At 39.8% G+C, this 26413-nt stretch overlaps 1 protein-coding gene, 1 long non-coding RNA gene and 1 pseudogene across 2 annotated transcripts; 1 reads left to right on the top strand and 2 right to left on the bottom strand.

The window, feature by feature from the left end:
* Positions 1–3480: 3480 nt before the first annotated feature.
* LOC126587610 (uncharacterized) lies at positions 3481–5412 on the bottom strand. The gene is made up of 4 exons (XR_007611132.1): positions 5260–5412; positions 4528–4587; positions 3692–3761; positions 3481–3550 (listed from the first exon to the last, which is right to left on the bottom strand). It is a non-coding gene; the product is annotated as an uncharacterized LOC126587610 (long non-coding RNA).
* Positions 5413–12857: 7445 nt separating this feature from the next.
* On the top strand, positions 12858–14796 carry LOC126587596 (F-box/kelch-repeat protein At3g17530-like). Its single transcript, XM_050252679.1, has 2 exons — positions 12858–12979; positions 13228–14796. The coding sequence occupies exon 2, from the start codon at positions 13262–13264 to the stop codon at positions 14759–14761; it is 1500 nt and encodes a 499-aa protein (XP_050108636.1). The 5' UTR covers positions 12858–12979; positions 13228–13261; the 3' UTR covers positions 14762–14796.
* Positions 14797–18558: 3762 nt separating this feature from the next.
* LOC126584403 (purple acid phosphatase 15-like) lies at positions 18559–26044 on the bottom strand (annotated as a pseudogene).
* Between the last annotated feature and the right edge of the window lie 369 nt (positions 26045–26413).

The raw sequence follows: 26413 nt of genomic DNA, 5'->3' as shown, positions 1-26413 counted from the left end.
ATGGGAACGTCTCTTCAACAGATCACCTAACTATGCCACCTTGAAGGTTTTTGGGTGTAGTTGTTTTCCATGGTTGCAACCTTACTCTGAGTCTAAATTGGATCCCAAAAGCAAGCTCTGTGTATTCCTTGGTTACAGCCTCAACCACAAAGGTTACAAATGTTTGGATCTCACTACCAACAAGTTATACATCTCACGAAATGTGATCTTTGATAAAGGCAATTTTCCCTTTCACACTATTACAACTTCACAGTGCTCTCTTTCCTCAGTAGCAGTTTCATCTCTCAATACCATTCCCACTCACCTCACATTCACTTAACCACAGATTCACTCTTATATTGCCAAGTAGCTCTTCTCTAACAACCTTTATACCTATATCTTCTATACCTACATTTCACTCGGTTCATACTAATACTCATCTTATGCAAACCAGGTCCAAATCTTGTATTTACAAACCAAAAGCATTTCTGCAACCAAACATCTTCTCATTTATTATCTTTCCAATGAATTTGTTCCCACTACATATCTCCAAGCTTCCAAATATCCACATTGGGTTAAGCCAATGCAGGAGGAGTTTCTTGCCTTACAACAAACTGGTACTTAGTCCTTAGTACCCAAAACTGCTCATCAAAACATTGTAGGATGTAAGTGGGTTTTCAGGATTAAAAGAAAACCTGATGGTATCATAGATAAGTACAAAGCTTGCTTAGCTGCCAAAGGTTTTCATCAGTAAGAATGACTTGATTATACTGAGACTTTTAGTCCAGTAGCCAAGCATGTGACAATTCGACTCCTACTCACTCTTGCTGCCCAATTTGATTGAAGTCTCAGTCAACTAGATGAAAGCAATGCTTTTCTGCGTAGGACATTGTCTGAATCTGTTTATATGCAACAGCCGCCTGGTTTTGAAGATGCTATTCATCCTACTCATGTTTTTCAATTGCATAAATCCCTATATGGTCTTAAACAGGCTCCCCGAGCATGGTATGACAAACTCCATGGAGCATTACACACTTTTGGCTTCACTGGTTCCAAATCAGATCATTCATTGTTTGTCAAAAGGGATCCTATGGTCTTTGTTCTGATATACGTTGATGACATTACTATCACAGGGCCATCTGCAACAGCTTGCAAGCATTTTATTTCTTAACTTAGCTCTCTCTTTCCCATTAAAGAACTTGGTGCACTTCATTATTTTCTAGGAATTGAAGCCACGCGATCCTCCAAAGGCATCTTCATTTCAAAAACTAAGTATATCTTGGATGTGTTAAAGAAGGCTAACATGGCTGGAGCAAAACTATGTGCTACCCCACTTAGTACATCCAAGATGGATCTTTCTTCTCCATTGCTTGGTAATCCTGCAGATATCGACCTTTGGTTGGTGCATTACAATATCTTACTTGGACTCGGCCAGATTTATCATTTGCAGTTAATTCATGCATAGTCTAAGGCAGTCTCATTTTCAAGCTGTCAAAAGGACCATTCGATATCTTAAGGGGTTCCATTGACATTGGTTTTTGGTTTACAAAATCTGGCTCTATTCCATCTCTCAAAGCCTTCTCAGATGCTGACTTGGCAGGTTGCACACTTCATCCTGGGTTCATCTATCATCAGTTGGAGTGCTAAGAAGCAACCAATAGTGGTTCGTTCTTCAACGGAGGCAGAGTATCGGTCTTTAGCTAATAATATAGATGAAATTACATGGATATGTCAGTTACTTGCTGATATTGGTTTCCATCTTCGATGTTGACACGCCCGGCCTTGATATTCCCCAAACACCAAGGTAGGAACGTGCTGGCCAATACCCAAAGGTGACGAAGCCATATTAGAATGCATGAGAACCCGAAATATATAAGACTTATAAATTTAATAATATTTAATATGCAAATGATGAACGTGTTCAGAGCATACAACTAATCTAAAACACTAAAAAGAAAATAATATAACATTGAAGGAGCAAAGGAATGGGTCCTACACCGAGAGGACTCAAAGCTGCCGAAGCGGAAATGCCTTGCATCGAGATTGTACGTCGTGATTCTAAGTCCTGATGGGGCACAAAACAAACATGGGTGGACCAACTTGATACACACACGCACACACACACACTAAAACATTTATCAACATACTAACCACCAAAGTTTTATGGAAATTCAAAAGTATAATATGTAATAGGTTTTCCGAAAACCCTAGCATGCCATAAAACCTTCATAAAACATATCTCCTATATAGTGTGATACATAGTGGTATCCAATAATAATATCTCCCGACCCAATGCCCCCTTCTATGTCTCTGCACCTGTAGCCATAAATTATTTCTCCCGGCCCAATGCCAGCTCCATGTCTCTCAGCCCGAAACCAGAGATTATTTCTCTCAGCCCGCAACCAACAACTATAATCCTCACCCATGGTGGTATAGTGACCACTAGATAAGCACGCAACCATTGAACATAGTCCTCCGAGGTGTTTCTTCGTATTTTGATGTCCAAAACACAACAACGTGGTCAGAAAAGAACTATAGGGACGAAAAGATAAGCATTTGGAGTGTTTTGAGGCTTACCCAAACCGGAAAAGTTACAAAATCATTCAAAGTCGCGTCGGGGAAATTTGTTCTCGTCGGAGCTTGGAGTTAGAGTCTCACGGCTCGGTTTTTCCTACGTAACAGGGCTAGAGTTTGAACTCATGAGGTCTATAGGGTGAAATGGGTGGTTTCTCTGGTGGTGCTTTTCCCCATGGCACCATTCGGTGCTTGCCGAGAGAGAAGGGAGAGAAGTGAGAGTGAGAGAGATAAAGAGAAAGAGAGAGAGAGAGAGACAAGGGAGAGGGTTGTGGACAAACTCCATAGGTGGGCCCCTTGGGAGTGTGTATATATATATATACACACACATACCACAACATTGTAATTTTATTCTCTTAATCAATGAAATTCATTTTCTCAAACAAAATGCAGCCTCATCGACAAAAGGTTAAGGTGCTCGTCAAGGTGAACGGCGCAGACGTTGCGAAATTGGCAGTGAGGAGGCCGACAACGAGGTCTAGGCTGCCGGTGGCGCCAATGCAGAGGGCGGTGTTGCTGAACCGCTTGAGGGCAAGTTACCGCTTGCAGACGAGGGAGCAGGCATCACAGCTGGGGTTGGAGTTGAGCCGTCGGAAGACCTCAGCGATCTACATAAACTATCCTCCAAATACTCTATCACCACGGAGACTATTAATTTGATGTCCATAAACTAGTGTCTTCGTCATGTCTTCTTTCTAACTTAGTGACACATGCTTCAACTTAATACCAATTCAACAATGTTTACATTAAAAAAAAAAAAAATTAAAGAAAAACAACAGTACCCCTTAAAAGATAACACCGTTAAATTAAACAGTAATAACACCAATTAAATAGTGTAATTGGGTAGGTGGAGAGTTAGGCACCTTTTGTTTTTCTTTTATGTCTTTTTATTTGTTATATTAGTGACACGCCCCGACCCTGATATTCCCCGAATACCAGGATAGACACGTGCTGGCCGACACCCGAGGGTGACGAAAGCCATTAATTGATACAAAAGCTAAGAATAAGAAGTAAATAAGGGTTAGAAATTTTAAATATAATGAATTAACAATTTAGGAACGTGTTCAGAGCATACAACCAAACCTAGTCACTAAAAAGAATTTAGATAAAATTGAATGAATAAAGAAGTAAGTCCTACATCAAGAGGATCCGAAGATGCTGCTGCGGAAGTGTCTTGACGCCGGGATTGTATGCCTCGATTCTAAATCCTGAATGGGGGCGCAAAACAAAGGTGAGTGGACCAAGTTCTTATATAGAATAATAATAAAACAGTTATCAGGGTACTATCCCCCACAATTTATATAATGAAAACTACTAGCATAATAAGTGATAGGTTTACTGAAAACACTAGCATGCCAAAAACATCTCAAAGACATATCGCGGGAAAACATCGTGTAAAACCAAAGCATGAATCGTCTCACAGATCGTCTCGTAAGCGCGGTGTGCTGCTAGTTAGATCACTGAATAAATATAACTCCCGACCCAATGCCTGCTCCGTGGTCTCTGCGCCCGTAGCCAGAGATTACCAACTCCCGGCCCAATGCCTGCTCCATGTCCTTCAGCCCGTAGCTAGGGATTATTTCTCCCGGCCTAAATGCCAACACCAGATTCTCGCCCCAGGCGGCATAGTGTCTACTAGGTACGCACAAATAGTTACGCCTCTCATAAATAACCACTTCATAGTATAAATACCGATCATCGTTTATACTATAAAGAGGGGTTCAAAAACATGTTCTAGCATCCTATCGTCATCTATCAGATAGTCTACCAGTTCATGGTTTTTATAGAAAATACGATATATTAAAATATAGCTCAATATAGGCTAACAATTAATTCCTCACCAAAAACACGAGACGATAATCAATATATTAAATCAAGAGGCTTCACATAAATTAGATCATAAATTCGTAGGCATGCTAATCATTTATGCAATTGAACTATAAAATCATGTAATTTTAGAAGGGGTCCACTCACAGTACTTAGTTGCCAAAAGCTGCGCCACTAGCGAAGACGGAAACATCACAATAATTGCCCCTAAGCACATAAATAGCACATTTAGTCAAACTATACTTAAACGATTGACTTTGGAAACGGATTCAGAACGTCGAATTACCCTAAGGAGGGTCCCGGACGAAAACCCGAAAAATCAACCCTAAAGTCAACGTTGACCGAGGGTCAACGGTCAAATTAGGTCTAACGTGTTTTAGGCTTGAAATCCGGATTAGGGTTTAGGTTAAATAGGTTAGGATCTATTGGGTTTTGGAATTCTAACGTTTTTGGGTTAAAAGGTTTTAGGGTGAAGAAATGTGGTTATAAATCCAAACACACACACACACACCACAAACACACACACACACACGGGCTGCACATGCAGTGCACAGCCCACACAACACACACACACAGAGGCCAGCCTTAAGGCTAAAAAAGGCTGGGCTTGAGCCCTTTAGCAAAAACCGGCCCAAGGCCCTTTGGGTTTTTAAAAACAAAAAGGATGCGGGCTGGGGTTTTGGGCTGAGATATAACGGGCTTAAGGCCCGTGGGGTTTTCTAAACGGCCTGAGAGGCCTGATTTTGCTGAAGAAGAAGGCCGGAAATTCGGCTGGAAAACCACCCAACTTTAAACAGCCATAACTTTGTCACTACTCAACGAAATCAAGCGAGACAAAAACGAAAGTTGTAGCCCTTGAAGAGATGAAGATAAAGGTACCTCACACGACGGCTAACTCGCTGTGGTTTGGCCGGAAAATGCCTCGAAAGCCTCAGAGGTCGCCGGAAACTGGGTAAGATTCAACTGAGTATAACTTCTTCAATACTCAACGAAATTGAGTGAAACAAAAAGGAAAGTTGTACTTCTCAATGAGATGAAGAGACTGATACCTTGCACGCCAGCCAAATCACCGTGGGATTTCGTCGTCCTTTCTACAACAGGAGAGAGAAAACTACAGAGGTTTTGATGGTGATGTCCTCAGCAGATGGCAAGGCTGAGTGTGTTGCTCGGGGAAGAGGGAGTTGCAGCAAGGGAGAGAGATGAGGTCCGAGAGAGAGACATGGGAGAGGTGAGGGAGAAGAGAGAACTGAGAGAAGAAAGAGACCGGAAAACATAAAAATAAAACAAGGTGGGCCCCATGGGCTCACCAATTAAGGCTTTAAAACAATTTTTTAAATAAAATGGGGTTGGGGTGTTTCAATTAGTCTTTTGAAAAGATAGCACCGTTAAATTAAAAGTTAACATTATAGACCGCTGTTAAAAAGTTAGAGAGCAAACACAAATGAGACATTGAATTGGCAACAGCAAACAATCGAATTTTGGAGGGTAAGTTCGTAAAATTAAGCTAGGTACGAGAATGAGGGATTCGAGACTTACCCCTACTTAAAAAGGAAGAAAGCTCACCGGAGCTTTGCTCCGTGTCTTCGATCTCGCGGGCAGAGGGGTCCTGGGCTTGCTACAAGCCTCTCCTGAAGGTGCTAAGGTTCTAGTGAGTCCAGGGAGAGAGAGATGCGAGAGGTTGAGAGAGAGAGCTACAGGGAGAGTTGAGAGAGCTTCGGGAGAGAGAGACGAAGAAGAAGAAGGTCACGGGGGTGAGGGGACATAGAGAGGGAAAAGAGGGGAGGTTTAATGATTGACACGTGGCAGCTGGGGGTGGAAATAACAAATGGTGTAATTATTTGGGGGTGGTTGTAACAATCTACCCCATTTAAAATAATTTCGTCCTCGAAATTTAATCACTTACTAGACTGAAAATATTCAAAAATAGGAAGAAGAATAATATACATATATGTAACGAAGATATTAGGTAAGAGCGGTTACACAAAAGGGAAAATGCCACGCCGTCGCAATCGGCTGCAATGATTCCATCTTCCGTGCCCCCAGGCTCATACTTTCTTTCCCCATCAGTGTAAAAGTAGAAAACTTACTTTAATAAAATATAAAGTCAAAAACACAAAATAATTTAAGGCCAGATAACGTCAAAATAGATATGTACTAACATATAGATCAAAAACTCGAATCAACTTGAAAATGAAAACAGAAATACTTTTCCAAAAACATTTATAACGACAAAAACAAATAACTAGAGGAAATGAAGTTAAAATACTTATACTGAAAACCAAAACTGAAAAATAAGAGTAGGTCTCGCCCAAGCACACGAAACGTCACGCACTTTGAGAACAGATGTGTCTTTGGGTCGAGTCCCAAGAATAACAATTCTGAATCTGCATCAGCTGTTGTAGGCGAATCTTCTTGCCCACTTGCCTAACGAACCCATCAAATAAGCTATCGATATACCGGTCGGCCGCCAATGCAAAGGGCGGTGCTGCTAAGGCGCTTGAGGGCGAGCTAGCGCTTGCAAACGAGGGAGCAGGCGTCACGGCTGGGCTTGGAGTAGAGCCGCTGGAAGAGCTCGGCAATCTTTTTACTACATAGACTTTCCTTTGAATACTCTATCACCACGGAGACTATTAATCTGATTTACAAATTAAGGCCTAGGAGTCTGATGTCCATAAACTAGTGTCTTCGTCATGTCTTCTTTCTAACTTAGTGACTCATGCTTCAACTTAATACCAATTCAACAGTGTTAACATTTGAAGAAAAAACTAAAAATTAAAGAAAAACAACAGTATCCCCTAAAAAGATAACACCGTTAAATTAAACAGTGATAACACCAATTCAATAGTGTTATGGGGTTGGTGGAGAGTTAGGCACCTTTTGTGTTTCTTTTATTTCTTTTTATGTGTTATATTAGTCTTTTGAAAAGATAGCACCGTTAAATTAAAAGTTAAGTTTATAGACATCTGTTAAAAAGTTAAGAGAACATACACAATTAAGACACGGAATTGAAGACTGCAAATTCGTAAATTTGGGAGCGTAAGTTCGTAAATTTGGGAGGGTGTGGAAATCGGTCGCACAAGAATCAAAATAAAAACCCCTCTCTGCCATCGCATTATCGCACGCAACTGCACGAACAAAACGCAGAAAATGTAAAGATAAAGAATTGTTAGATTGTGACAAGTGTCAAAAGAGGAAGGGATAAGGTGGTTATGATAGTTAAAACAGTTAGTGTAGAATACTTAGTGAGTAAGGAAAGTCAAAGATATATATACTTGTATTATGTACTGTAAGATTCATTCAATCATATATGAAAAGGATAATTCAGATACAATTCTCTCTCTTAAATTCTTCTCTTTCTCTCTCTAGATTACACAGGAATTTCTATTGATGTTCTTCACAGGATGAAGTCTTACATGGTATCTTCGCCGATCCTTGGATTCTGAGGAAAAGTACTGCTTCCGCTCTTGATCTTTGACGTTTGTAGTGATCTGAATTGAAGTTTTTGCTGTTATCTTTCGAGCCGGGCTTCGTATTTGTCATCGATCTTATTTGCACAGTGTATGCAATCATGCCCGCCAAGTGTTTGTTGAAAAGTATGACTCAACCTTTACATGTTGTATTGGTGATTTCTTTCTGAATCTTGATCTCGATTTGTGTTCTTTTCTTTTGCACTCTTGTGACTGCTTCTTCATCCTTTGATCTTTCAATCTCTTCAAGTAAATTTCTTGATTCTCTGTTACATTCTGCGACACAATGGTGACCGCTGCACAATTGACCATAGTTCAGTCTCCGATCACGAATCTGATTCCAACTGTGTCCACTTCTGTCACTGTTAAACTTGATGATACAAATTATCTTGTTTGGCACTATCAACTTCGATTGCTTCTTGAAAGTCATGGCATTTTAGGCTTTGTGGATGGTACTAGGCGATGTCCTACTCGATTTGTTGAAGATGCTACACTTGAAGGTGTTGAGACTGATGCGTTTCAAATCTGGAAAATGCATGATCGTGCAGTCATGCAACTTATCATTGCCACATTGTCTCCCACAGCTATGTCGTGTGTTATTGGGTGCTTGAGCTCTAATGACATGTGGATTAGCCTCAAAGATAGGTTCTCCACTGTAACTAAAGCCAGTATATTTCAGTTAAAAACGGAGCTGCAAAACATTAAGAAGGGTAATGACTCAGTGTCTACATATCTGCAACGTATTAAAGATGTGAGGGATCATCTTTCTGCAGCTGGTGTCACCTTTGAGGATGATGATATTGTGATATTGGCACTGAAAGGTTTGCCTTCGGAGTATAATACTTTTAGGACAGTTATAAGGGGCAGGGAGAATGTCATCAGTCTTAAGGAATTTCGGTCTCAGTTATTGGCTGAGGAAGCAACCGTTGAAAATAACTCGATCTCAGAGTCTTTTGTTACTGCCATGGTTGCTCAAAATACATCTGGCAAAGGCAAAGCTCTCATGCTACAAGAAGGCTCTTCTAGTGGTTCCTCTCAGTCACAAGTGTATACTGGTGGTTCAACACCTCCTGGTTATAGTGGTCACTCTTCTCACTACAATGGTGGCTATAGTTTTAATGGCTTTCGAGGACGAGGTAGAGGCAGGAACAACTTTCACTCTAATCCCAAGTACAACACAGGTCCTTCAACTTCGAGTGCTGGAATCCTTGGTCCTGCCAAACCTCATATCTCCACTTGTCCTGAGCATGGTTATGAAGTACCTACGTGTCAAATATGCAACAAAAGAGGTCACATTGCTGCCGATTGCTTTCAACGACACTCTTCTCCATCTGCACCATCTTCTAAAGTGCAGTGCCAAATCTGCTGGAAATATGGACACACGGCAGTTCAATGTTATCATCGAGGCAACTTCACTTATCAAGGAAGATCACCACCCTCAACTCTTTCTGCAATGAACACTACATTTTCTCCTTCTGCACCACAAGAGCAGTTCTGGGTTGCTGATACTGGGGCTACTTCTCATATGACTTCAGATCTTTCTAATCTCAATCTTGCAGCATCTTTTTCTGGCAATGATACAGTCACAACAGCAAGTGGCTCAGGTTTGCCAATCTCTCATATAGGTTCTACTACTCTTCATACACCTCAGTATGCTTTTGAGTTAAAGAACATCTTACATGTGCCTCAGTTATCACAACATTTACTATCCATATATCAGCTATGTAAAGATAACAAATGTCAATTTATCTGTGATGAATTTTGTTTCTGGATCCAGGACAAGATCACAGGGAGAATCATTCTTCAGGGGCTGTGTAGGGAAGGCCTCTATCCAATACCATTTCACATTCCACAACATCTCATCATTCAAGCACAAAAGCACAATGCATCATTTCAGCAACAAACCTGCTATCTTGGCAGTCAAGTCAAAATAAATTTGTGGCACCAAAGATTAGGACATCCTTCCAACATTGTCACTTCAGCAATGCTAAAACAATCCCATATTCCTATGTCTTTAGATCATGTGTCTTCTATCTGTCAATCTTGTTTGGAAGGCAAATTTGCCAAGCTTCCATTTCTATTTCCTGCAAATAAAACTGTCCATCCTCTAGAGGTCATCCATAGTGATGTTTGGGGTCCTTCATCCACTGTTTCCATTGAGGGTTACAAATTTTATGTAAGTTTTGTGGATGAATGTACCAGGTTCACCTGGATTTTCCCATTAATGAATAAAAGTGAAGTTTTTGGTGTTTTTGTTCATTTTCACAGTTTTCTAATCACTCAATTTTCTGCCACTGTGAAAGTGTTTCAAAGTGATGGTGAGGGTGAATACTCCAGTCATAAATTCAAACAATATTTACTCCAAAAGGGTATACTTCATCAAAAGTCATGTCCCTATACTCCTCAACAGAATGGTCTTGCTGAACGGAAGCACAGACACATACTTGAAACAGCAATCACTCTCCTTCAAACAGCATCCTTACCACATAAACTTTGGTTTCATGCTTGTGCCATTTCTGTCTATCTTATAAATAGGATGGCATGTCAAACACTTCAAATGTCATCACCATTTCAGTGCTTGTTTGGAACCTCACCATCCATCTCCCATCTTAAAATTTTTGGCTGTGCTTGTTTTCCACTTTTAAAACAGTTGAATTCCAGTAAACTGCAACCTAAAACTTCACAGTGCATATTCATAGGCTATGCAGGTCAGTATAAAGGCTATCTTTGTCTCAATCCTCTTACCAACAAAATCTATGTGTCTAGACATGTTTTATTTGATGAGACTACATTTCCTTATTCTTCCATCATTACATCCAACAGTGCATCATCTCACATTTCATCCCCTTCACTACAAGTACAACCTCAAGTTCTTCCTTCATTGGTCAATTCTCATAATACTGTAGTTTCACCTATTCCACTTCAAGCTTCAGAGTGTTCAACTTCTACCCCTCCTACTGCCTCAGAGTGTTACCTGTCCACACCACTTCCTAATTCGGGATTTGTGGAATATCCTACTTCTCTTACATCACCCACTGCCTTACCTGCAGATTCTACACAGTCCTTGCTCCCTGATGATCCAGATTTTCAACCTGAAGATCTGTCAGTTGTCTTTCCAGTTCCCTTAGTTAGTTTGCATCCTATGCAAACTCGCTCTAAAAGTGGAATATATAAGAAGAAGGTCTTTTCAGCAACAATTCAGTCATCTGTTCAAGTTTCAGAACCTGCTACTTTCAAGTCTGCTATTAAAATTCCAGAATGGGTTGCTGCTATGGAAGATGAGATCACTGCCTTAAAGTCTCAGCATACTTGGTCCATAGTTCCTTTGCCATCTACTAAAAACCTAGTCGGCTGTAAGTGGGTCTATCGCATCAAAACCAATCCTGATGGCTCAGTGGCAAGATATAAGGCACGGTTAGTTGCAAAAGGTTATAGCCAAGAAGAGGGTGTGGATTACAGTGAGACCTTCAGTCCTGTAGTGAAACCTACCACTGTTCGATTAATTTTGGCATTAGCAGCTCAGTTTCAATGGTCCTTGAGGCAACTGGATGTGAAGAATGCGTTTCTTCATGGTGATCTACATGAAGAAGTCTACATGTCTCAACCACAAGGCTTTGAAAGTTCAGTTCATCCCTCTAATTATGTGTGCAGACTTCATAAGTCACTCTATGGCTTAAAACAAGCTCCTCGAGCTTGGAATGAAAAGTTTACAAGTTTCTTGCCAGGTTTGGGTTTTAAAGCTTCTTTGGCTGATCCATCATTGTTTGTGCAGCACACTCCTCTTGGTACTGTGGTTCTTCTTTTGTATGTGGATGATATCATCCTTACTGGCAGCTCATCTCAGTTGATTGATGATGTTATCCAAGCTTTAGCCAAAGAGTTTGACCTGAAAGATTTAGGCCAGCTTCATTATTTCTTGGGGTTACAGATTACATATCAGCCTCAGGGTCTCTTTGTGTCACAAACTAAATACATCAAGGATCTGCTAGAAAAGGTTGACCTCCAAGATTCCAAACCTTGTAACACCCCATGCTTACCCTATCACAGGTTGTCTAAGACAGAAGGGACTCCTTATCACAGTCCACACCAATATCGAAGTATTGTGGGAGCCTTGCAATACTTGACATTTACAAGGCCTGATATTGCCTTCTCTGTAAATCAATGTTGCCAGTTTATGCATAATCCTATGGACTCCCATGTTGTGGCTGTCAAGCGCATCTTGAGGTATCTCAGTGGCACGATGCATTATGGTCTTCAGTTTCAACCAGGCAAGCTTCAACTACAGGCTTATAGTGATGCCGATTGGGCGGGTGACCCAAATGATCGAAGATCCACGTCTGGTCATATTGTCTATCTTGGTTCGAGTCCTATATCTTGGGCATCGAAGAAGCAACACACGGTTTCCAGATCATCAACAGAGGCAGAATATAGAGCGTTGGCAATAGCAGCAGCTGAGTTAGCATGGATCAGGCAGGTTTTATGTGATCTGTGTGTTCCTCTTTTCACTGCACCGGTTCTTTATTGTGACAACATCTCTGCCATTGCATTATCTTCTAATCCTGTCTTCCATTCTCGAGTGAAACACATTGAAATAGATTATCATTTTGTGCGGGAACGTGTTATTCGAGGAGATCTCCATGTGCTTCATGTGTCATCCAAAGAACAGTTTGCCGATATATTAACCAAGGGACTGTCTGCACCCTTGTTTCAGCATCATTGTTCCAATCTTATGCTTGGTTCCTCCAAGCATATGATTGAGGGGGGATGTAAAGATAAAGAATTGTTAGATTGTGACAAGTGTCAAAAGAGGAAGGGATAAGGTGGTTATGATAGTTAAAACAGTTAGTGTAGAATACTTAGTGAGTAAGGAAAGTCAAAGATATATATACTTGTATTATGTACTGTAAGATTCATTCAATCATATATGAAAAGGATAATTCAGATACAATTCTCTCTCTTAAATTCTTCTCTTTCTCTCTCTAGATTACACAGGAATTTCTATTGATGTTCTTCACAGGATGAAGTCTTACAGAAAATACATTTTCTGCGCCGAGTCTGCCCCTTTCCCTCTCACTCACAGCGCTGCTTCTGCTTCGGTCTCTTCCTCTTCCTACTGCCTAGTCTACAACAAGGTAACCTCATTTCTAACTTTTTATTATTCAATTTCAGTTTTTATATTTTTTTTTAAATGAAAGAAGGATACTTTTTTTGCTTCGATTCTTATTTCGCTTTTGAATTTCAATTGGCATTTTCAGTAGGGCTAAATTTTTGAATGTATCCATGAGTTTTTTTTTTTTAACAAGAAATAGCAATGCCAGATGATGATGAGCTTTTGTGGAATCTTCTGATCTTGTTGTGTTGGTCTTTGTGTGTATCGTAGAACAAGGGTGAGGTCCATAATTGACATTGCACAAATGACGAACAAAACATCCAAAATCGGACAAGATTTGTTGGTGAATATTCTGTCAACTCTGCCTCCGAAATCTCTGATGCGATTCAAGTGCGTCGCTAAATGGTGGCATGCTCTCATCAACGACCCCAGGTTCGTCGACAAGCACCTCTCCCATTCCTTGCTGGACGATCAGTCCACTCGTGTCCTTCTGAAGCGAATGTTAGTCCCTTCTACGGAGGACCCAAATGGGGACAAATTTCAATCCGTATTCTCAGTACTTACTTTTGACAATGTCATTGTTGATGATGACGATGGTGGTGTGCACAAGTGTAGCACTCTTTCTGGGATCGAGGACGTCAATATTCCTCTTTCTATGAGTCTGGAGATTGGAGATGATCAATCATTTCATGTTATAGGTCATTGTGATGGGATCATTTGTCTAGCTCGTCCTAATTCTACTAAGGTGCTTTTGTGGAATCCGGCAATTCAGGAATTCAGGGTCCTTCCCTCGGAGACATACAGTCCAGATTGGTTCGACGAAGCATCCTTTAGGGATCCTCATCCTTGGTGGTTGTCTATGCCTTACATGCCACTAACAGATCGGTTCGACGATGTTTTGGGATTAGGCTATGATCCTAAATCTAAAGATTACAAAGTTGTCAAAATTGGATTTTCTGGTTCAGAATTGCATGGCGGCACAGAACATTTGATTATTCATCCTCCCAAGGTAGTAGTGTATACCCTAGGAACTAATTCTTGGAGGGAGATCGAGCCTTATTCTTTAGAAACGGAAACTACTTTCCTTTGGCCTGAAACTTTTCAGGTGTACTTCAAGGGGATGTGTTATTGGATAGGAAGTGAGCAACAAAAGGAATTTGCCGATAGCTATGATGTCACCTATCCCGAGCAAGAAAAAATTAGGCGAGTGATCGTTTTGTTTGACATGAGTCGTGAGGTGTTTCATGACATACTGTTACCACATGAGATGGTAGAGTTCAACAATTTCGAAGGAATTGGTATTGAAATGCGTCTTAAGGTGTGGAATGAATCCATCGCTCTCTTTCGCTTGAATCGTAATACCTTTGAAGATGGTGATACACCACCCTTTGAAATGTGGCTAATGGATGATGATTCTGGTGGTGGTCCGAAAAATGCGGGTGGTGTTTGGACAAAACACTTTGCTGCCAAGATCCCATCATTCTCAATGTCCGGCTTGCCCCTGTACTCCACATTGGCAATGTGGAAAAGCGACGAGGTTCTTACAGTAGAGGGAAATGGAGGCTTGCCAATGTGGAAAAGCGAAGAGGTTCTTACAGTAGAGGAAAATGGAGGCATAGTCTGCTATAACTTCCGTACTAAGAAGCTTAAAAATCTTCCCATTCAAAGTGCTGTAAGGATCAATCCCATTTTTCCTCCGCAACCGTATTATTTGCCACTGTGCAAAGCAAATCATTCGCCCGTTGTATATGTGAAGAGTATGGTTTCGGTCACGGAAGGCAACAACAAGTACATGTGTACGTAGATATCGAAAGTAATGAAATCCTTTTGTTGTTCAAATTATGGATGTCTTTAAGAAACTTGGAGTCGATAAAAATTTACGAGTATATGAAGCAATACAACCAAGAAACGAAATGATGGCTACCCGCAGATATCCACCCTGCGGTGTTGCCTTTCAACGAAGAAGATGAGATACTCAAACAATGTTCGAAATTAAGTGTATTGTAAGTTGTACGTTTTTACAAGATGAGATACGCAAGCAATGCCTAAATCGTTTCTGTATTTTTTCGTTCGGAACCATGTTTAGCTAGCGTTGTCCTGAATGGATTTTTGAAACAGAATTATAATCTAAAATTTGGACTACTAGCTAGCTTAGGGTTTGAATCTGATATATGATGAACCACTTTATATAATTGGGTTGATGATGAATCGTCCACTACACAGTTACTACCCTTTATAGCATGAGAACGCATTGCCGTGGGCAACAAGAAAGATGCATTCCCTAATTCCGAATGTGTTCACACTCACTTGACCTTAATTATTATCACCTTTGCTAGCTAGCTTCAACTTAATCTTTCTCTACACTCTACACTTGACCTCAATTCTAACAATTTGTATGTTGTATATTTGATCATGTTTGATTAATAAATTAACTAAACAGAAGGCATGTTGTGTTAACAATCTGCAAATGTGAAGCAATACAACCATGAAATGAAATGATGAGTACCCGCAGATATCCACCCTGCGGTGTCGCCTTGCAGCGACGAAGCGGGTGTCTATAGGACAATATGATTTCCCCGGTCCGAAGGCTAGCTCCAGGGTGAGTAGCAGCAAATTGAAATAGCTATTTACTTAATCCACAAGTTAATTAATTATCTGCAACCGGGATAAGTAAGTTGAATAGAAACCATGAAGAGGAGAGGAGAGCTCCAAAATTTCAAAGATAAGAATTACCACTGCTAGAAGGTAGTGGTTGAAACTTCAATTTACAAGATAAGATACATAAACAATGTCCAAATCGTTTCTGTTTATATTCGATTGGAACCATATTTAGCTAGCGTGGTCCTGAATGGCTTTCTGAAATAGAATTATAATCTAAAAATTGAGACTATTAGCTTGCTTGGGGTCTGAATCTGATATATGAGGAACCGCTATAATTGGGTTGATTGGGTTGTTGATGAATCAACCACTACACGGTTACCACCCTTTATAGCATGCATATGAGAATGCAAAGCCTTGCATAACAAGAAAGAGGCATTCCCTAGTTCAGGATCTGTTCACACTTACTTGACCTTAATTATTATCATCTTTGCTAGTTAGCTTCACCTTAATTAATTTCTCCAAACCCTACCCTTAACCTCAACTCTAACTATTTAAACACCTCTTCATTTCTTTGAAAATTCACACTTCATTCACTCTTTAGCTTTCCTTGTTATTTCTCTTCCCATCCTCCCTCCCTCCCTTTGTTCTTTTGATAATTGCTTGACAACCATGCACTTCTTCAAGATTGTTCTGTTGGATTTTGTGGCTCAATACTTCTTGGGCCTTTAGTTTTTTGTCTCAAACCCAAATAGGTTTGGCCTTTTGTTACCCATTTGAAAGCCACATGGCAGCTAGGGTTTAATTAAAAGGCACCAGCCTTATATAAGGCAATTCATGCCTTTTGGTCAGTAAAGAGAGCAGAAACTCAGCGGCAGCAGATAGCAGAAAAAAGAGAGCAGAAACTCAGCGGCAGCATATAGCAGAAAACAGAGAGCAGCCGATAGAGAAGAAAATTGAGTGCTGCTGTTTTACTGTTCTCCATTTGTGCAATCATTCATTCAAAGATATATTGCTACATTTTGTGGCTTTTGGGAGAGAAGGATTTGGTATGTGTTTCTTCTTCTCTATTTGTTCTTTGTATGAGTGAAAGCTATTGGGTGTATGTGGGATTTGGGTTTGAGTGTTGAACTCTATTTGTAATCTCCTTTTGATATTAGTGGAATTTCCTCGCCGTCTCGGAACTGGACGTAGGCTTACGCCGAACCAGTATAAATCCTTGTGTTATTTAGATTATTTGTCTTATCATATTTTGCCGTTGTAGTTTATCATATTTTGCCGTTGTAGTTTATTGGTTTCACATTTGACGCTTCCGCACAACATGTTCTCGTTGTCATCGCTCTTTGCTTCGTCACTTATGTCGGAAAGAGCAATGCTGCCACACCATATGATATCTTCCAATACGTCTTCTGCCTTGGGAATGGAATTTGTGGAAACCAACAAGTTCTACGGCATACCTTTACGACACACGGCCTCTGGCCGAGCAACTTTACCGATCCATCTGCACCTATACTCTGCGCTGGCACCCTATTCGACAGAAATCAGGTACACATTGAATATATATACTCATTTCAGTTTGTTTTTTTCTCCTGCAGCTCTCTGAAATGCTTGTAACTTCTCGTCTTTGTGCTTCAGATGATTGCTGATCATAATCTGCAATTACTTTTGTCCAATTCCTGGCCCAGCTTCAACAATAGACGGACAAATATGGATTTCTGGGCGCATGAGTACAACAAGCACGGCAGGTGCTCGGACAATAAATTTTCCCAGACACAATACTTCCACGAAGCTCATAGATTATGGTTGACCTACAATGCACAACATCTATTTTCTCAAACAACTGGGATTGTACCAGGATATCAATATCATTACATCGACCTTGAATCGGCCATTCGACGGACTATAGGAGGGAAAACACCTCTTCTTATGTGCAAGAAGGACGGGGGGATCGCGTATCTGCAGGAAGTCGTCATCTGTTTTGACTACAACGCAGCGAATCCGGTCGATTGTGTCAGGACAACAAATTGTGGGGCATTGGTATCGTATTCACTCTAATAGGTATATATAGTGGCTACATATATCTATATTAATGTAATAAGAACAACAATATAATGATGATTTCGAATTTATCGATCTCACCATTTCATATCCTAAGTAAATGTTATGTAGTACGTACATGACCTGATGAATTCTGATTATGGTAATTTGCAGTGCAATTTGTTTGGGGTAGTAAATTCGAAAGTTTGATTCTAATTTGTTTTAAAAGCCTTTCAAAATCCGTCAAAATTAACAAGACCATGAAATTCCGAAGTTAAAACATGATCAAATATGCGGCAGACAAAGTTTTACTGACACCAAATTGCTATGCATCCTGCAAATATATAATATAATTGGCACAATATTACAAATGTTTTGGTAAGAAATTTACATTATTCACAGAAACAACAGGTGATGATAATCTCTATGAGATGGAGGTGGAACCCCTGGCCTGGAATTTAATGGAGAATACAATGAACGGGAAGTTGTTGAAGGTTTTTTGTACCGAGGTAGTAGCGAACCTCATCGTTCCGTCCAAACTCCGAATGACTTATGGACGGGGTGCATTGTGAGCTCGCGAGCTAAGGATTTTGTCAAAACGCCACCCTTTTAAGCAGTACCACCATAACATCAGTGAACTGGTAACACCATGTGACAGTATAAAAGTCACTTCCAACAATTTCTCGGCTTCACAATAAGGGGAGGGGAAATTTTTGATAACTCAACAAAATACGCAATTAGTTTAGAATTCAATATCCGAAATTGCTCCAGGAACCAATCTTACACGTTTGTTGTTGTATAAATTGGTTGAGAGAGTATATATTCAAGTTACAAAGGAGACGTATAAACGAGATTTTATCATTTACATACAACAACAGCGGAGTTGCTCTTCTTCTGTGCTCTCTCTCTCTCTCTCCCCGCCCCCTCCCCCACCCCCCACCCCCCCAACCCCCCTCCACTTATATATAGTGTGTATACATAGGTGAAACCCCATCTTCCTACTCTTTCTGCAACCTTCCATCCTATTCCTATCTAGATAAGAATGGTCAATTGATTTGGGATCTTAATAATAAATTTTTCCCAGCAAGCAGCAGTGAGAATTAGAGGTCAGCAAGCCAACTTTCGAACAAATGGCGGATGCGGCATTTATCAGGCTGCCTCACTATATAAATTTGATCTCCAATTTTATTGTCGGAGTCCTGGTTCCGGTACCATGTCCACAAAGCCCAAGTCTCATTCTTCACCTGCAAGTTATGCACATCAAAATGCACGCTTAGTGTATAATCCAGGTAGCCTACTAGCCTACATCTATATGTTTGCTACTCAATAACCGATCAAGGGTATTCAAGTCAGTCACAGGATTTTCGCACTCCGTATAAACAGATATTGGTGCTAAGTGATTTTCTCTTGACATTGCAGTGGAATGGTAAAAATGATTTAAACTGGTTCCATAACATTTACCCATGTGTGGTCTTTCTATGCACATTGACAGTCAAGCACATGCTCATCTTTCCATCAATCATTTTCAAGTTGTATCATATGTAGTGTAGGGTCATACAAATTAAAGTATAACGTTTCTAGACAATTGAATGCATTGTCAGACTGAATATTTGCCATACAGAAACACAGAAAAAGGAGTACCTCAAGGATCCCATGGCCAAAACTGCTTTCTCTGAAAGCACTGTAATCCGGTTGCCGATCCCAACAAAATTTACCTGCTGCTGGGCCGGAGGTAAAGTTCTCTGCACAAAAGGCACCATCACCTAGGTGTTGATCAGGAGTAGTTGATGGCTCTGGGCAATGACCAGGTTCGTCAGCATGTTGAACTGCCATCTTCTCCCGATTACCCCCGTCACCAACGGTGAGATATACAGGACCACAGGGATCTAAGTTGTAATCATAAACTCGATTCGATCGCTCGTAGGCATGAACCTATTGTTTTATTCAAGAAAACAGAAGAACATTCAGTGCACTTTAAAGCGAAAAGATATTTAGTTACAATGAGGAAAATTGTCATCATTCATAGACACTAAGGACAACTTAATAAAATCATGCTTGGGATCGGAACCAAATGGTACTGCTGTGATACGAGTTTCAAGATAAGGTTATTGTTTCTGATAGCGTTTCAAATACGTTTGTGTTATGTGTTTTAGCAATAAGGGAACCAAGTACCAATTAATTTCATATTAAATTTGTTTTCTCAAAAGTTTAAAGCATAAACTGCAGTTCCTTCTAGCTTTCTATCACTATCTGGTTACTGGTATGAAAGAAAGCCTCAATCGAAGGACCCTTATACCACTTCTTCCACATAGTTTCTGGCTATAAGAAAGAAACCTGTTACCTATCAAAGATTGTGACAATCATTGGTGGTTATCGTTACTTACATGTCCATTGAACACTATATCTACACCATAAGAGTACAGAAGCTCTTCCATTTCCAACCTCATACATTCTGCCTCTCTGTAATGGACCTCATAGGTACTATACCAGGGATGATGCCAAGTATCTAGCAACCAGGGAGTTGTGGATCTTGTTGGTATTTAGACAATCTTTCATCATTAATAAAACTTGAATAAAATGATAAAGATTGAAAATCAAAGAAACAGAGTGCAGAGAGCTTTTTTGGAAACAGAGGGCTGATGCTTTTTACTTAAAACAGAGATCTGATATTTTCATTCAGATATTTCTGATATATATGGCTCAATACATAAGCTGACTGAAGTAATTGGGTCGACTGATAAAGAGAATGGGTCGACTGATAAAGGCAACAGTCAGCCTTTTTACACAGAATCAGTTTCAGTAAAGCAGAATCAGTTTAAGTAAAGCATTAACTTTTAACACTCCCTCTTAATGCTTTGCTGCTTCACTCCCAAAAGTTCTCTTAGGTAGATGAATCTGTCCTTTGGTAATGCCTTGGTGAAGATATCAGCAACTTGATCTTCTGTCTTGCAGTAGACCACATCCACTTCCTTGTCTTTCACAGCACCTCTGATGTAGTGATGCTTCAGAGCAATATGCTTTGATTTACCATGACAGACAGGATTCTTGCTCATGGCAATAGCTGACTTATTGTCACAAAAGATATGAGTTGCTGATTCTTGTTTCTCACCAAAATCTTGCATAATTCTTCTCAGCCACACTGCTTGAGAAGTTGCAATTGAAGCCGACACATACTCAGCCTCTGCCGTTGATAGTGCAACTGATTTCTGTTTCTTAGATGCCCAAGAGAATACACCAGTCCCTAATGTAAAAGTATAGCCAGATGTGCTCTTCAAGTCATCCACACTACCTCCCCAGTCACTATCACAGAACCCATACAATTTGGGCTTAACATTCCTTTCATACATAATACCAAAGTCAAGTGTACCTTGTATGTATCTTAGGATCCTCTTTGCAGCTCCATAGTGAATGCAAGTAGGCTTGTGCATAAATCTGGACAACAAGCTTGCAGCATACATAATATCGGGTCTAGTCGCTGTCAAATACAACAAACTCCCAACCAGGCTTCTATACACAGATTCATCAGCATCACCATTACCATCTTCTCTTTGAAACTTTTCATTCACAACTAGAGGTGTTGCAACAGGCTTGCAACCAACCATTTTGAACTTTTCTAGAAGTGTTTTTGCATATTTCTTTTGAGTAATAAAGATACCATCATTTGATTGAATGATACTAATTCCCAAAAAATAATGCAACATGCGTAGATCACTCATCTCATATTTCCTCATCATGTCATTCTTGAAATTCAAGATCATATTACGACTACTTCCAGTATAAACCAAATCATCAACATATAAGGAAACAATAAGGATATCTGAAATACCTTCTGTTTTGACATAGAGGGCAGGTTCATTCTCACTTCTTTGAAAACCTCTTTCATTGAAATATGAGTCGATCTCTCCATACCATGCTCTCGGAGCTTGTTTCAGGCCATAAAGTGCCTTCTTAAGTTTATACACCTTGTGCTCTTGTCCTTTAAGAACAAATCCTTGAGGTTGGTCAACGAACACCTTTTCTTTTAGGACTCCATTTAGGAAAGCCGACTTGACATCAAGTTGGTGTAGAAACCACCCCTTCTGAGCAGCTACGGAAATAAGGCCTTTGATTGTTTCATGCCTAGCTACCGGTGCAAATGTTTCTTGGAAATCAATCCCGGGTTTCTGAGAATAACCCTTTGCTACCAATCTAGCTTTGTTCCTTTGAACGGAACCATCTTGATTGAGCTTAGTCTTATAAATCCACTTCACTCAAATGACGGAGTTGTCACAATGTCTGTCCACTAGTTCCCATGTCTTGTTTTTCACAATGACATTGATCTCCTCTTGCATTGCAGCCTTCCAAGTCTCTTCTTTCACTGCATCATCAAAGTTTTCTGGTTCTTCAACACAAAAATTGCAGCTTTCATAGACTTCATTTAAGCTCCTTAATCGAACCGGCGTTGAACTTGGACTTGAAAGTGTAGGAGAGTGAGTTTGAGGACTGTTTTCAGGTGATAATTGTGGAATTTCTGGCTCAATTTCCTCTTCATTTGGTTGATTTTCTTCTTCAATTCTGATTTGTACAGATTTTTCTCGGATGGTTGCTTGATTCCAATCCCACGAAGATTTCTCACTAAAAAGAACATCTCTACAAACCACAACTTTCTTCCTTTTTAAATTGTAAAGTCTGTACCCTTTTGTGTATGAAGCATAGCCTACGAAAATGCATCTTTCACTTGACTCATCAAGTTTTTGTCTTAGTTCTTTCGGAACATAAGCAAAGCAGATTGACCCAAACACTCTCAAATGATTCACGGAAGGCTTTCTTCCACTTCATGCCTCAAATGGTGTCTTATCTTCAACTGCCACTGTTGGATGCCTATTCATCAAGTAGACCGCTGTATTAACTGCCTCACCCCATAAATATTGAGGTATTCCCTTGTCATGTAACATTGCCTTAGCCATTTCGACTATGGTTCTGTTTTTTCTCTCAGCTACTCCATTTTGTTGTGGAGTGTAGCTGACAGTAAGTTGTCTTTCCAAGCCAATATCTTGACAAAACTTATCAAATTCTGTGGATGTATACTCTCCTCCTCTGTCACTTCTAAGAACTTTGATTAGATACCCAGATTGTCGCTCAACCATAGCTTGAAACTTCTTGAAGATTGAGAACACTTCTGATTTCTGTCTTAGAAAGTATACCCAAGTCATTCTGGAATAATCATCCACGAATATTAGGAAATACTTGTTTCCCACTTGAGTAGAGGTCTTCATGGGTCCACAAACATCTGTATGAATCAATTCCAATGGAACTTTTGCTCTCCAAGCTTTACCATGTGGAAATGAATCTCTATGATGCTTCCCAAGTGCACACCTTTCACAGATTTCTTCATTTTCTTGGATACTCGGCAACCCATGCACCATTTCTTTTTCTTGTAGCTTCTTGAGACTTTGAAAATTCAAGTGGCCAAGCCTTTTATGCCATAGCTTTGAATCTTCTTGCACTTCCATCTTGAATGCAGATTGAGTTGCATACTCAATTGTGAGAGGAAAACTTCTACTCTTCCTCATCTCAATCTTAGCCACGAGTTGTTGACGATTCCTCGTATCATATATCTTGCAAGTATTGTCTCCAAAATATAAGTAGTAGCCATGCTCAATGAGTTGTCCAAGACTTAGCAAATTTTGCTTCAAATCAGGAACTAACATGACATCCTTGATGAACATCTTTCCATTCTTCGTATGCACGGCAATAGTACCTCTTCCCAATGTATCGACTAGCTGCCCATTTCCCATCTTCACTCGGGTTAGGTTTGTAGTGTCAACATTATGGAGAATGTTCTTATTCGCCGTCATATGATTGCTACAGCCGCTGTCCACAAACCAAACTTTAGCTTCTTCTTGGACGGTTGTATCATGACCAAAATAAAACATATTGGTCTCTTCATCTTCTGCTTTGGTGTAGTGAGCTAGCTGATTATCTTTGTAGGTACAATCCTTTTGCATATGCCCGAATTTGCTACACTTGTGGCATTTCACTTTTCCTTTGAACCAATTTCACCGGAATGAGCTTTGTCACAAATTTTGCACTTCGAAACATACAAACTCTTCTCAACCTTTTTCTTGTCTTCAAAATTACCCTTTCCTTCCCACGCTTTGTTTTTGCCTTTCCAATTCTTGTTGGAGTTGGCTTTGCTTTGACTTGAACTAGCTTGAGTTTTTGGATTCACTGTAAGTGTTTGGAAAGCATTTTCTACATCATTGTTGTCATGCCTAGATAATCTTTGAGCAAAACCTTTGAGAGAACCAATCAATTCTTCAACACTCAAAGTTGACAAATCCTTAGTCTCCTCTATGATTGAAACTATGTTGTCATACTTTCTTGGCAAGCTAATTAGATACTTCGGAACTATTCTCTCATCAGACAAGATTTCACCATAGCTTTTCATTTGATTAATAATCTCAGACAATCTACTCAGGTAATCATCTAGCAATTCCTCATCTTTCATTCTTATATACTTAAAATCTCTTCTCAAAGATTGGAGTTTGACAGCCCTTACCTTAGTAGAACCTCTGTAGACTTTCTCCAGCATATCCCAAGCTGATTTGGCACTTGTCTCATTTGAGATTCTCGGAAAAATTTCATCTGAGATAGCATTTTGGATGACCCCAAGAGCTTTTGCATCTCTCTTGATGTTTACCTTCAACTCCCTTGTTTGAGTCTCTGTCAAAACCACAGTGCTTGGAGGTACAACATAGCCATCTTCAATCAAGCTCCACAAATCATGAGATACAAAAATTGTTCTCAACTTTGTCCTCCAGAAGTCGTAGTTTACTCCACTGAAGATAGGAGTTCGAATCTCACCACTGCTACTTGAACCAACCATGAATTTGAAAAATTTTGATTCTAGGGTTTCACTTGGAATTTTCCCCTTTTTTGAGAATAAAAAAAAACGCCCCACTCTTTGATCAGATTGGCTCTGATACCATGTTGGTATTTAGACAATCTTTCATCATTAATAAAACTTGAATAAAATGATAAAGATTGAAAATCAAAGAAACAGAGTGCAGAGAGCTTTTTTGGAAACAGAGGGCTGATGTTTTTTACTTAAAACAGAGATCTGATATTTTCATTCAGATATTTCTGATATATATGGCTCAATACATAAGCCGATTGAAGTAATTGGGTCGACTGAGAAAGAGAATGGGTCGACTGATAAAGGCAACAGTCAGCCCTTTTACACAGAATCAGTTTCAGTATAGCAGAATCAGTTTAAGTAAAGCATTAACTTTTAACAGATCTGTCCACATTAGCCAAATCTTGCTCCAGCCACTTGTATTGTTTCCCTGTAGGCAAAGAAATCAGTGATTAATGGGGATAGAAACAATAACGAAACCATTTGTAAAGAAAAAGAAATGCAAAAATACGAATATTTAGGCAAGGAATGAGCTCAAAAATTAGGCAAACTTTAATTACTTGATTTGCTAAAGTCAGTGTAGGCTCCAAGCATGATAAAATGAATCCCCCCTGCATTAAATGAGTAGTAGAATGTGGACGAAGATCCGCTTTCTTCAGATTGGAATGCAAACCGAGAACTATAAGCCTCAAAAGTCTTATTTTCAGTCTGTTCTTCTATTTCATGGTTCCCTTCAACAACCATTATTGGAACTTTGGACACTAAACTCTGCATATACCTACACAAATTACCCAGCAATGACAACATAAGAAAACAAGTTCTATGCCATAATTTACAGCAGCCATTGCCTATGATAGAAATAAAGCAATTTATATTTTAACCTTCCCCAGTAAAACCATCGAGGCTGATAGGTCTCATGTATCAGAGAGTTTGGAAATGAGCAAGAATAGCAGTCAGAGCCAGTTCCATTTGTGTGTGGTCGAGGTTTGTATAAGTAACATCACCAATCAACAAAACAAGATCAGGATTGTTACTTGTCAAGTGACTTATTGTGGTAGTTGTGTTGTAAGGCCAATGTCTCCCACAACCGCTATTCTCTCAGGGTAGCTCCGAGGACCAGAAACTGACATAGTCTTGAACTGGTGGATTTCACTCATTGCAGGTATAGAAGGATCCCCGCATCGTTAAAAGTACAGTGTATTCAGTTTCAACCCTACATCAAAACAACAATTAGATCACCAACTTATCAGAAGAACCACATTCCATCAAAACTTATGTTTGGGGGATTTAAAAGTTCAGTCATTTCAGCAAAACCCAACTTTGTAATTCTCCATTGAAACTTTGAAGAAAATAAGAAGTAAACGAAATCAAACCTGTGAGACGAACATGGTGGATGATTCCGGAAGTGTAATTTTGGAAGCCTTCAAAAGGGTGGAGCTGATTGTAAACAAGAGAATACCCTGTGGCTTCATGTTTTGGTGGATATCTCAGCTTCCCATAACGAACGCCGCTTGCCACACTTTTGGGGTCCAATAAACATGTGTTACCGTTGTGGTTTCAAAGCGCGATTCTCTAGATCCCAAATCTTTCAACCTCAAGAATAAAGGTAAGGCACAACCACCATAGAAATAGACATATGTTACCGTTGTGGTTCCAAGGACTATTGGTCATGCATTTGCCGAGCACTTGCTCATGTTGTTGCTAAGTATCATTCACGTCGTAAAGTCATACAGACTAACTTTGTTCAAGTTGATAATCCCGAACATTCCACTATGTAGTTTTTTTATTTTCAAAAGTCATCTACACCGATGGAAGATTAAAACTTTTAAACAGGGACCAACATGTGTCCGAGTTCCCCCTATTGGCTAAACGCCCTCTTAATATTTGGTTCAAGTTTTTGAACAATTTTCTATGGAGTAATGT

Source organism: Malus sylvestris, chromosome 10 (assembly GCF_916048215.2).
Source record: "Malus sylvestris chromosome 10, drMalSylv7.2, whole genome shotgun sequence".
NCBI lineage: Eukaryota > Viridiplantae > Streptophyta > Magnoliopsida > Rosales > Rosaceae > Malus > Malus sylvestris.
Note: the sequence above shows the minus strand (reverse complement) of the source record. Positions and strands in the feature narration are given on the sequence as shown.

What these genes read in the sequence shown, in the direction of transcription:
- LOC126587596 (XM_050252679.1), top strand. Translation starts at nt 13,262, where the DNA reads ATGACGAACAAAACATCCAAAATCGGACAAGATTTGTTGGTGAATATT.